We start from the raw sequence: 12,204 nt of genomic DNA on the forward strand, positions 1-12,204 counted from the left end.
AGCTCCATGGGCGACCCCCGCGCCGGGCCTGCAAGGGGGGTGGTAGAGCCCAATGGCACCCAATGGCACCCAGTGGCACCCAATGGCACCCAGTGGTACCCAATGGCACCCAATGGCACCCAATGGCACCCAATGGCGCTCAATGGTGCCCAATGGCACCCAATGGCACTCAATGGTGCCCAATGGCACCCAATGGCACCCAGTGGTACCCAATGTCACCCAACGGTGCCCAATGGCACCCAATGGCACCCAATGGCACTCAGTGGTACCCAATGGCACCCAATGGCACTCAATGGTACCAAATGACACTCAATGGCACCCAATGGCACCCAATGGTGCCCAATGGCACCCAATGGCGCCCAATGGCACTCAATGGTACCCAATGGCACCCAATGGCGCCCAATGGTGCCCAATGGCACCCAACGGTGCCCAATGGCGCCCAGTGGTACCCAATGGCACCCAATGGCACCCAATGGCACCCAATGGCACTCAATGGTACCCAATGGCACCCAATGGCGCCCAATGGTGCCCAATGGCACCCAATGGTACCCAACGGTACCCAATGGCACCCAATGGCACCCAGTGGTACCCAATGGCACCCAACGGTGCCCAATGGCACCCAGTGGTACCCAATGGCACCCAATGGCACCCAATGGCACCCAATGGCACTCAATGGTACCCAATGGCACCCAATGGCGCCCAATGGTGTCCAATGGCACCCAATGGTACCCAATGGCACCCAACGGTGCCCAATGGCACCCAGTGGTACCCAATGGTACCCAATGGCACCCAACTGTGCCCAATGGCACCCAGTGGTACCCAATGGCACCCAACGGCAGCCAATGACAGTCAATGACAGCCAACAGCACCCATCCCTCTCCCTGTGTCCCTATCCCCATCCCTGGGATCCCCATCCCTGTCCCTCTGTCCCCATCCCTGTCCCTCTATCCCTGTGACCCTGTCCCCATCCCTGTCCCCATCCCTGTCCCTCTGTCCCCATCCTTGCCCCCCCATTGCTGTCCCCCTGTCCCTGTGTCCCTGTCCCCATCCCTGTCCCCCCATCCCTGTGACCCTGTCCCCATCCCTGTCCCCCCATCCCTGTCCCTCTGTCCCCATCCTTGTCCCCCCATCCCTGTCCCCCTGTCCCTGTGTCCCTGTCCCCATCCCTGTCCCCCCATCCCTGTCCCTCTGTCCTCATCCCTGTCCCCCCATCCCTGTCCCCCCATCCCTGTGTCCCTGTCCCTGTGTCCCTGTCCCCATCCCTGTCCCCCCATCCCTGTCCCCCCATCCCTGTCCCTCTGTCCCCATCCCTGTCCCCCCATCCCTGTCCCTCTGTCCCTGTCCCCCCATCCCTGTCCCTCTGTCCCCATCCCTGTCCCCCCATCCCTGTGCCCCTGTCCCTGTGTCTCTGTCCCCATCCCTGTCTCCCCATCTCTGTCCCTCTCCCCCCGTCCCTCTGTCTGTCCCCGTCCCTCTGTCCCCGCTCCGCTCGGTGCCGCTGTCCCTGGTGCTGAACGCGGCTCCGCTGCCGGCGCCACCGCGGCCCCTGCTCCCCGTTCCTGTTTCTGTCGCCATCCCTGTCCCCCTGTCCCCATGCCTGTCCCTCCCAGTGCCTCCCAGTGCCTCCCTGTCCCTCCCAGTGCCTCCCAGTGCCGGCACCCGGTCCCAGTCCCATCCCAGTCCATCCCAATCCCTCTGATCCCAGTGCATCCCAGTGCAGGTACCCCATCCCAATCCCTCTAATCCCAGTGCCTCCCAGTGCTGGTACCCGGTTCCCTCCCCATCCCAGTGCTGGTACCTGGTTCTATGTCCATCCCATCCCCATCCCGGTGCCGGTACCCGGTTCTATATCCATCCCATCCCCATCCCGGTGCCGGTACCCGGTTCTATATCCATCCCATCCCCATCCCGGTGCCGGTACCCGGTTCCATCCCCATCCCATCCCCATCCCATCGCCACCCCGGAGCCCCCGCTCACCGGTGCGCAGGCAGAGCCCCTTCCTGGTGTAGACGCCCGTCCCCATCCCAGTGCATCCCAGTGCATCCCAGTGCATCCCAGTGCATCCCATCCCCATCCCAGTGCCGGTACCCGGTTCTATATCCATCCCATCCCCATCCCGGTGCCAGTACCCGGTTCTATATCCATCCCATCCCCATTCCAGTGCCAGTACCCGGTTCTATATCCATCCCATCCCCATCTCGGTGCCGGTACCCGGTTCTATATCCATCCCATCCCCATCTCGGTGCCGGTACCCGGTTCCATCCCCATCCCATCCCCATCTCGGTGCCAGTACCCAGTCCCATCCCCATCCCGGTGCCGGTACCCGGTTGTATATCCATCCCATCCCCATCTCGGTGCCGGTACCCGGTCCCATCCCCATCCCATCCCCATCCCATCCCCATCCCATCCCCATCCCATCGCCACCCCGGAGCCCCCGCTCACCGGTGCGCAGGCAGAGCCCCTTCCTGGTGTAGACGCCCGTCCCCATCCCAGTGCATCCCAGTGCATCCCAGTGCATCCCAGCGCATCCCATCCCCATCCCATCGCCACCCCGGAGCCCCCGCTCACCGGTGCGCAGGCAGAGCCCCTTCCTGGTGTAGACGCCCGTCCCCATCCCAGTGCATCCCAGTGCATCCCAGTGCATCCCAGTGCATCCCATCCCCATCCCAGTGCCAGTACCCGGTTCTATATCCATCCCATCCCCATCCCAGTGCCGGTACCCGGTTCTATATCCATCCCATCCCCATCCCATCGCCACCCCGGAGCCCCCGCTCACCGGTGCGCAGGCAGAGCCCCTTCCTGGTGTAGACGCCCGTCCCCATCCCAGTGCATCCCAGTGCATCCCAGTGCATCCCAGCGCATCCCATCCCCATCCCATCGCCACCCCGGAGCCCCCGCTCACCGGTGCGCAGGCAGAGCCCCTTCCTGGTGTAGACGCAGGCCAGCGCCATGACGTGCAGGTAGCTGAGGCGCGGCCGCTCGGGCTCGGGCAGCGGGAGCAGGTCCCGCAGGGCGCGGATCTCGGCGTTGATCTGGTCCCTCCGCGCCTTGGAGGCGCCTTTGGTGGAGCGGAGCATCCTCCTCCTCCTCCTCCTCCTCCCGCCAAGCCGCCTTATATGGGCCCGGCGGCCTGACGTCACCGCCGCGTCACCGCGCCGGCCACGCCCCCCCGCGGGGGGAGGGGGAGGGGGAGACGTCAGTGTGACGTGCGCTGGGGGGGAGGGGGGGAGGGGAGGGGTTTGGGGGGTTCGGACCGAAATAGGAGATGGTGAGGGGTGGGGGGAGGGGAGGGGGAGGGGTTGGGGGTGGGGACACGCCCACGGGGGGGGGGGTGGAGGGATGGGGGTGCGGGATCAGTGGGGGGACGGACGGACGGACGGGGCAATGGGGGTGATGGATCAATGGGGGGATGGATGGACAGACAGATGGATCAGTGGGGGGTGATGGATCAATGGGGGGATGGACGGACGGACGGGGCAATGGGGGTGATGGATCAATGGGGGCACGGACAGACGGACGGGGCAATGGGGGTGATGGATCAATGGGGGGATGGACGGACGGACAGGGCAATGGGGGGTGATGGATCAATGGGGGGACGGACGGACGGACGGGGCAATGGGGGGTGATGGATCAATGGGGGGATGGACAGACGGACGGGGCAATGGGGGTGATGGATCAATGGGGGGATGGACAGACGGACTGACAGGGCAATGGGAGGTGGGGGATCAATGGGGGGTCAAGAGAAGGATGAATGGACAGACAGATGGATGGACAGGGATATGGGGGGGTGTGGGGATGGACAGACGGATGGACGGATCAATGGAGTTGGGGGAGTCAATGGGGTTGGGGGGATGGACAGACAGACGGACGGGGCAATGTGGGGGGAGAAGCCAGTGTGGGGTCAAGGGAGGGATGGATGGATGGACAGACAGATGGAAGGGTCAATGAGGGGATGGAGGAGGGATGGACAGACAGACGGACGGGTCAACAAAGGGTAGAGGAGCCAGTGGGGGTCAACAGGGGCTCAAGGGCTGGACAGACAGATGGACCCGGGTTCAGTGAAGGCTCAGGGGGTGGACAGACAGACAGACAGGTCAATGGGGGGGTGGAGGAGCCAATGGGGCAGGGGGTCAGCAGGGGGACAGACAGACGGACGGGGGAGATGGGGGTTCTGGGTATGCAGCGTTGCCCTGCTTGGGGGACCCAGGAGTTCGGGAGGGACCCAGGCGTTCGGGGGACCCAGACATTAGGGGGGACCCAGGCATTCGGGGGGGGAGCCAGGAGTTCGGGGGGGACCCAGGCGTTCGGGGGGGACCCAGGCGTTCGGGGGGTGACCCAGACATTTGGGGGGGGACCCAGGCGTTCAGGAGGGACCCAGGCGTTCGGGACCCCCCTTCCCCCCTCCTCCAGGTCCCTGGGAACCCCCTTTCCCCCCCCACCCCCCCCTCTCGCTCGCGCCCCCGCCCTTGGCCCCGCCCCCCCCGCCGGCCCCTCCCCCTCCCGGCTCCGCCGCTGCCAAATTTGGGCGACGAAGCCGCGGAGCTAAAAATAGACCCAGGGGGGCTAAAAATAGCGACGGGGCGGGCCCGGACGCCTGGGTCCCCTCTTGGGGGGGGGGAGAGAAAGGGGGAGGAGGGACTCGGACGCCTGGGTCCCCTCTTGGTGGGGGAGAGAAAGGAGGAAGGGGGGACTCGGACGCCTGGGTCCTCGGAGCGATGGGGGGGGTTTGGATAGAATAGGGGGGATCCCGAACGCCTGGGTCCCTTCTTGCGGGTGGGGGAGGGGGGGGAGAGAAAGGGGGAGGGGGGATCCCGAACGCCTGGGTCCCCTCTTGGAGGGTGAGAGAAAGGGGGAGGGGGGACTCGGACGCCTGGGTCCTCGGAGGGATGGGGGGGTTTGGATAGAGGGGGGGGATCCCGAACGCCTGGGTCCCCTGTTTGGAGGGGGCGGGGGAAGACTCGGACGCCTGGGTTCCCTACGTGGGGGGGCCGGGGAGGAGTCGTGGTTGTGGGGTCCCCTCCCGAACGCCTGGGTCCCTTCCCGAATTCCTGGGTCCCCCCCCGAATGCCTGATTCCCCCCCGAACTCCTGGGTCCCTCCGAACTCCTGGGTCCCCCCCCCCCCGAACGCCTGGGTCCCCCCCGGACTCCTGGGTCCCCTCCCGAACTCCTGGGTCCCCCCCGAACTCCTGGGTCCCTCCCGAACTCCTGGGTCCCTCCCGCACTCCTGGGTCCCTCCCGAACTCCTGGGTCCCTCCGAACTCCTGGGTCCCCCCCGAACTCCTGGGTCCCTCCCGGACTCCTGGGTCCCCCCCGAACTCCTGGGTCCCTCCCGGACTCCTGGGTCCCCCCAACCGCGGCTGCGTTTCCTTGGTAACAGCGGAGCCGCAACGGTGGGCGGGGCGTGGGAGCTCGGAATGGACCCAGGCGTTCGGGAGGGACCCAGGCGTTCGGGTTTTTGGGGGACCCAGGCGTCCGGGGGAGCCCTTCCCACCCCCCAAAAGGGACCCAGGCGTCCGGGGGAGCCCTTCCCACCCCCCAAAAGGGACCCAGGCATCCGGGAATGATGCAGAGGGATCCGCGTATTTGGGGGACACCCCCATCCCTTCCCCCCCCACACAGGGGACCCAGGCGTTCGGGAGCCCCTCCCCTCGCCCCCACCCCCCCTCCCCCAAAGGGGACCCAGGCGTCCGGCGAGACACAAAACCCACCCAATTTTGGGGAGAAAAACACGTTTATTGGGGGAACCCCCAGAGCCTGGGAGGTGGGGGGGACCCAGGCGTCCGGGGGGACCCAGGCGTTCGGAGGGAGGGACCCAGGCGTCCGAGGTCAGAGGTCATTTCTTCCTTGGCCCCGCCCCCTCCTCCTGCTCCTGTGCGGCCGCTGCCGCCTCCTGTCGGCGCCGCTGGAACTCGGCAACGTCCTGGGGGGTGACACTGGGGGACCCAGGAGTTCGGGGGGGACCCAGGAGTACCCCAAGGGACCCAGGAGTTCGGGAACCCCCACTTCAATGCTCCCCATTGGGTACCAAGGCATCCAGGGGACCCAGGAGTTCGGGAGGGACCCAGGAGTTCGGGAGGGACCCAGGAGTTCAGGGAGGGACCCAGGAGTTCGGGGGGGACCCAGGAGTACCCCAAGGGACCCAGGAGTTCGGGAACCCCCCCTTCAATGCTGCCCATTGGGTATCAAGGCATCCAGGGGACCCAGGAGTTCAGGAGGGACCCAGGAGTTCGGGAGGGACCCAGGAGTTCGGGAGGGACCCAGGAGTTCGGGAGGGGACCCAGGAGTTCAGGGGGGGACCCAGGAGTTCGGGGGGGACCCAGGAGTTCGGGAGGGACCCAGGAGTTCGGGGCTATTTTGGGGGTTCTTTTTGGGGTGTTTTGGGATATTTTGGGGGCTCTTTTTTGGGGTGCTTCCAGGGTATTTTTGGGGTGTTTGGAGGTATTTTGGGGGCTGATTTTGGGGTGTTTCGGGGCCCGTTTTTGAGATGTTTCGGGGGCTGTTTTGGGGTTGGTTTTCAGGGTGATTTTTGGGTGGGTCGAGGCCGTTTTTTGGGGTATTTTGGGGCTGTTTTTGGGGGGGGGGGGGGGGCACCCACCTGGGCAGCACCCGGAGGCCGAGGCTCCGCGCCGATCCCAGCAGCGCCCCCAGCAGGAGCTGCGGGGTCACCCCTCGCGTCGCCAGCGCCGGGTCCTTGACCTTGACCTTGGCGACCTCGTAGAGCTGCTTCAGGGACACCACCCCCACCTCCTCGTGACCTTGGGGGGGTGGGGGGGGGGACAACAAATTCGGGTCACCCCCATGAACCCCCCAAAACACCCAGAAACCCCCCCAGACCCCCCCCAAACTTTAGGACCCCTCCCCAATAACTCTCTGAGCAGCATCAACCCCCCCAGACCCCCCTACGAACACCCCAGAACCCCCCAATAAACCCATAAGCACCAAGACCCCCCCAGACCCCCCTATGAACCCTCAGGACCCCCCCAAACTTTGGGACCCCCAATAACCCCCTGGGCACCAAGACCCCCCCCAGACCCCCCTATGAACCCTCAGGACCCCCCCAAACTTTGGGACCCCCCAATAAACCCATAAGCACCAAGACCCCCCCAGACCCCCCTATGAACCCCCCAGGACCCCCCCAAACTTTGGGACCCCCCAATAACCCCCTGGGCACCAAGACCCCCCCAGACCCCCCTACGAACCCCCCAGGACCCCCCCAAACTTTGGGACCCCCCAATAAACCCATAAGCACCAAGACCCCCCCCAGACCCCCTATGAACCCTCAGGACCCCCCCAAACTTTGGGACCCCCCAAAAACCCCCCTGGGCACCAAGACCCCCCCAGACCCCCCTACGAACCCCCCAGGACCCCCCCAAACTTTGGGACCCTCCAATAATCCCCTGGGCATCAAGACCCCCCCCCCAGACCCCCCTATGAACCCCCAGGACCCCCCCAAACTTTGGGACCCCCAATAACCCCCTGGGCACCAAGACCCCCCCAGACCCCCCTATGAACACCCCAAGACCCCCCCAAACTTTGGGACCCCCCAGTAAACCCAGAAGCACCAAGACCCCCCCAGACCCCCCTATGAACACCCCAAGACCCCCCCAAACTTTGGGACCCCCCAGCAAACCCAGAAGCACCAAGACCCCCCCAGACCCCCCTATGAACCCTCAGGCCCCCCCAAACTTTGGGACCCCCCAATAACCCCCTGGGCACCAAGACCCCCCCAGACCCCCCTATGAACACCCCAGAACCCCCCAATAAACCCATAAGCACCAAGACCCCCCCAGACCCCCCTATGAACCCTCAGGACCCCCCCAAACTTTGGGACCCCCCAATAAACCCATAAGCACCAAGACCCCCCCAGACCCCCCTATGAACCCTCAGGACCCCCCCAAACTTTGGGACCCCCCAATAAACCCATAAGCACCAAGACCCCCCCAGACCCCCCTACGAACCCCCCAGGACCCCCCCAAACTTTGGGACCCCCCAATAACCCCCCTGGGCACCAAGACCCCCCCAGACCCCCCTATGTACACCCCAGAACCCCCCAATAAACCCATAAGCACCAAGACCCCCCCAGACCCCCCTATGAACCCTCAGGACCCCCCCAAACTTTGGGACCCCCCAATAAACCCATAAGCACCAAGACCCCCCCAGACCCCCCTATGAACACCCCAGGACCCCCCCAAACTTTGGGACCCCCCAATAACCCCCTGGGCACCAAGACCCCCCCAGACCCCCCTATGAACCCTCAGGACCCCCCCAAACTTTGGGACCCCCAATAACCCCCTGGGCATCAAGACCCCCCCCCAGACCCCCCTATGAACCCCCCAGGACCCCCCCAAACTTTGGGACCCCCCAATAACCCCCTGAGCACCAAGACCCCCCCAGACCCCCCTATGAACACCCCAGACCCCCCCAATAAACCCATAAGCACCAAGACCCCCCCCAGACCCCCCTATGAACCCTCAGGCCCCCCCAAACTTTGGGACCCCCCAGCAAACCCAGAAGCACCAAGACCCCCCCAGACCCCCCTATGAACACCCCAAGACCCCCCCAAACTTTGCGACCCCCCAATAAACCCATAAGCACTAAGACCCCCCCCCAGACCCCCCTGTGACCCCCCCAGGACCCTCAAATCCCCCCAGACCCCCCTATGACCCCCCAAAACTCCCCAGGACCCCCCAAACCCCTCTTGACTCCCAAGCCCCCCCAAACCCTCAGACCTTCATTGTTACCTCCCCCAAATTCCCCAGGACCACCCAGACCCCCCACAACGCCCTTGTGACCCCCCCCAGACCCCAAGACCCCCCCAAAACCCCCAGGGACCCCCAATACCACCCAGACACCCCAGACCCCCCCTACAAGCCCCCCATAAAACCTCAGACCCCCCCAAACCCCTCAGGACCCCCAATACCCTGCCAAACCCCACCATAACCCCTCAGACCCACCCCCCAGACCCCCCCAGGGACCCCCAATACCCCCCAGACACCCCCAAACCCCCCAATACCCCCAGACACCCCCAAACCCCCCAGAACCCCTCAGAACCCCCCCCAGGACCCCCCAAACCCACCAGGGATCCCCATAACCCCCTTGTGACCACCCCAAACCCCCCAAGGACCCTCAATACCCCCCAAACCCCCCATAACCCCTCAGACCCCCCCAAGTCCTCCAGGGACCCCTCAGACCCACCCCAGGACCCCCCCCAAACCCCCATAACCCCCCCCAGGACCCTCAGACCCCCCCCCAGACCCCCCAGGACCCCCCCAAAACCCACCTGGTCGCGCCGCCCCCTTCTGGATCCCCGCCAGCGCCTTCAGGAAATAGGAAGTTGGGGGGGGCCCGATGGTCAGGTCGAAGGTGCGGTCAGGCTGGGGTCAAAGGTCAAGGTCAGGGTCATGGGCAGGTCAAGGTCACCAAGGACCAAGGTCACAAGGAGGTCAAGGTCATGGGGGAATGTTGGGGGGTAAAAGCATTGGGGGTCAATGGGGAGGTACGAAAATTTAGGGGGGGTCTGGGGGAATCATGGGGGTTAAGAAGGGGGTTGGGGGGTCATGGGGGGTTTGGGGGCCCCAGGGTGGATCTTGGGGGGTCCGCAGAATTTAGGGGGTTGTGAGGGGTCCCACAATTTGGGGTGTTCTAGGGGAGGTTCTAAGGATGTCCCCAGGATTTGGGGGCTCCTGGTACCATAATGGGGGGGTCCCAGGGATTTGGGGGGCTCAGGGAGGGGTCCCAGGATGTAGGGGGTCCTGGGGATTTGGGGGACCCCAGGGATTTGGGGGGTTTGGGGGGGATCCCAGCATTTGGGGGGTCCTGGTGCCATCGTGGGGGGGGGGTCCTGGGGATTTGGAGGGTCCTGGTGCCATTGTGGGGGGGTCTTGGGGATTTGGGGGTCCCCAGGGATTTGGGGGTTCAGGGGGAGTCCCAGAATGTGGGGGGTCATGGGGGGTTTGGGGGCACCTGGGATTTGAGGGTTTCATGGGGGGGGTCCCAGAATCTGGGGGGTCCTGGTGCCATTGCAGGGGGGTCCTGGAGATTTGGGGGGTTCAGGGGGGGTCCCAGGATTTGGGGGGTCCTGGTGTTACTATGGGGAACCCCTGGAATTTGGGGGGTCCAAGGGGGGAGTCCCAGGATCTGGGGGGTCCTGGTGCCACTGTGGGGGGGTCCTGAGGATTTGGGGGGGTTCATGGGGGAGTCCCAGTGCCATTGTGGGGGGCTCCTGGGGACTTGGGAGGTTCATGGGGGGTGGTCCCAGGATCTGGGGGGTCCTGGTGCTACTATGGGGCCCCAGGAATTTGGGGAACCCCTGGAATTTGGGGGGTTCAAGGGAGCAGTGCCAGCATCCGGAGGGTCCTGGTGCTATTGTGGGGGGGTCCTGGGGATTTGGGGTGTTCATGGGGGGCTCCCAGTGCCATTGTGGGGGGCTCCTGGGGACTTGGGAGGTTCATGGGGGTCGTCCCAGGATCTGGGGGGTCCTGGTGCTACTATGGGGCTCCAGGAATTTGGGGAACCCCTGGAATTTGGGGGGTTCAAGGGAGCAGTCCCAGCATCCGGGGGGTCCTGGTGCTATTGTGGGGGGGTCCTGGGGATTTGGGGTGTTCATGGGGGGCTCCCAGTGCCATTGTGGGGGCTCCTGGGGACTTGGGAGGTTCATGGGGGGTGGTCCCAGGATCTGGGGGGTCCTGGTGCCATTGTGAGGGGGTCTCAGCGATTTAGGGGGTTCGGGGGGGGGTCCCGTTCTTGGGGTTCGCAGCTCCTCACCCGCACCAGCAGCTGCACCCGCAGGGGCACCCCCGGTTTGATTCCCCGCGAGCGCTCGTTGAACTCCTGGCAGAAGGCGCCGATCGGGACCCCGCGCTGCGCAAAACGGGGGGGTCAGGGACCCCAAAAACCCACCAGGAACCCCAAAAACCCACCGGGAACCCCCCCCAAATCCCCCCAGAAACCTCAAACCTATTTGGAAGCCAAAAATCTCACCAGAAACCAACTGGGAACCCCCAAATCCACCAGGAACCCCAAACCCACCAGGACCCTGTAAAATCCCACCAGGAAGCCCCAAAACCCACTGGGAACCCCCAATACCAACCAGGACCCTCCCAAACCCACCAGGAACCCCAAAAACCCACCAGGAACCAAGTGGGAACCCCCAAAACCCACCAGGAACCCCCAAAACCTTCAGGAACCTGCAAACACCCCTGAAACCCCACCAGGAACCCCAAAACCTACCAGGACCCACTGGGACCAACTGGGAACTCCAAAAACCCATTGGGACTCCCCAAAAACCCACCAGAAACCCCCAAAACCCACCGGGAACCCCAAGAAACCCCTTGGGAACCCACTGGGAACCCCCAAACCCACCGGGACCCCCTCAAACCCACCAGGAACCCCCAAAACCCACTGGGAACCACCAGGAACCAACCGGGACCCACTGGGAAATCCCAAACCCATCGGGACCCCCCAAAACCCACCGGGAACCCCAAAATCCCACTGGGAACCAACCAAGAACCCCCAGGAACCCCCAAACCCACCCGGACACCCTAAAACCCACCAGGACCCACTAGGACCCTCCCTGGGAACCAAGCGGGACCCCCAAACCCACAGGGACCCCCCCAAAACCCACCGGGACCCCCAAAATCCCACTGGGAACCAACCAAGAACCCCCAGGAACCCCCAAACCCACCCGGACACCCTAAAACCCACCAAGACCCCCCCAAACCACCAGGACCCACCAGGAACTCCCCAAAACCCATTGAGAAGCCCTGGGAAAATCCAAACGGACCGGGATCTCCCCTGTGAACCAAGCAGGAACCCCCAAACCCACCGGGACCCCCAAAACCCATCGGGACCCAGTGGGACCCTCCCTGGGAACCAATCAGGACCCCCCGGGAACCCCCAAACCCACTGGGACCCCCAAAACTCACCGGGACCCATTGGGACCCTCCCTGGGAACCAACCGGGACCCCCCCGGGAACCCCCAAAACCCCACCGGGAACCCCCACCAGACCCCCCCGGGACCAGCGGGCCGTACCTGCCCCAGCACGGGCCCGAGCGGAGGCCCCGGCGCCGCCGCCCCCGCCGGGACGAGCAAGCGGAGCGGCCGCGTCTGCGGGAGCGGGAGAGAGCGAACCGAGCGCACCGAGCGGGACATGGCGACTGAGGAGGCGCCGCACGCCATTGGCTGAGGGAGAGAGGGGCGGGGC

The 12,204-nt window shown here is 65.0% G+C and overlaps 2 protein-coding genes across 2 annotated transcripts in view; both read right to left on the reverse strand.

Moving 5' to 3' along the window:
• The window catches only part of NPAS4 (neuronal PAS domain protein 4), a gene marked incomplete at its 3' end in the record, with an annotated part of 9,542 nt that extends 6,377 nt beyond the window's left edge, over positions 1-3,165 (reverse strand). The window contains exons 1-2 of the mRNA XM_071801439.1: positions 2,903-3,165; positions 1-28 (exon numbers count right to left, since the gene is read on the reverse strand). The exon at positions 1-28 is cut by the window's left edge and continues 124 nt beyond it. Of these exons, the coding sequence (XP_071657540.1) occupies positions 1-28; positions 2,903-3,077 (203 nt within the window). The remainder of the gene's footprint in view (positions 29-2,902) is intronic.
• An 859-nt stretch (positions 3,166-4,024) lies between these two features.
• Positions 4,025-12,179, reverse strand: MRPL11 (mitochondrial ribosomal protein L11). Its single transcript, XM_071801440.1, has 5 exons — positions 12,033-12,179; positions 10,766-10,861; positions 9,282-9,375; positions 6,597-6,756; positions 4,025-4,031 (listed from the first exon to the last, which is right to left on the reverse strand). The coding sequence occupies exons 1-5, from the start codon at positions 12,177-12,179 to the stop codon at positions 4,025-4,027; spliced, it is 504 nt and encodes a 167-aa protein (XP_071657541.1).
• Between the last annotated feature and the right edge of the window lie 25 nt (positions 12,180-12,204).

The sequence above is a fragment of the Patagioenas fasciata genome, chromosome 39 (assembly GCF_037038585.1).
Source record: "Patagioenas fasciata isolate bPatFas1 chromosome 39, bPatFas1.hap1, whole genome shotgun sequence".
Classification (NCBI taxonomy): Eukaryota; Metazoa; Chordata; class Aves; order Columbiformes; family Columbidae; genus Patagioenas; species Patagioenas fasciata.

Bases quoted from the DNA above. Each gene is read 5' to 3' on its own strand.
- MRPL11 (XM_071801440.1), bottom strand. From the start codon at position 12,179: ATGGCGTGCGGCGCCTCCTCAGTCGCCATGTCCCGCTCGGTGCGCTCG. The intron at 9,376-10,765 runs GTGAGGAGCTGC...CTTTGACCCCAG, and splicing joins GGGTGCAGCTGCTGGTGCGG to CCTGACCGCACCTTCGACCT. The intron at 6,757-9,281 runs GTGGGTTTTGGG...CACCCCCCCAAG, and splicing joins GAAGGGGGCGGCGCGACCAG to GTCACGAGGAGGTGGGGGTG.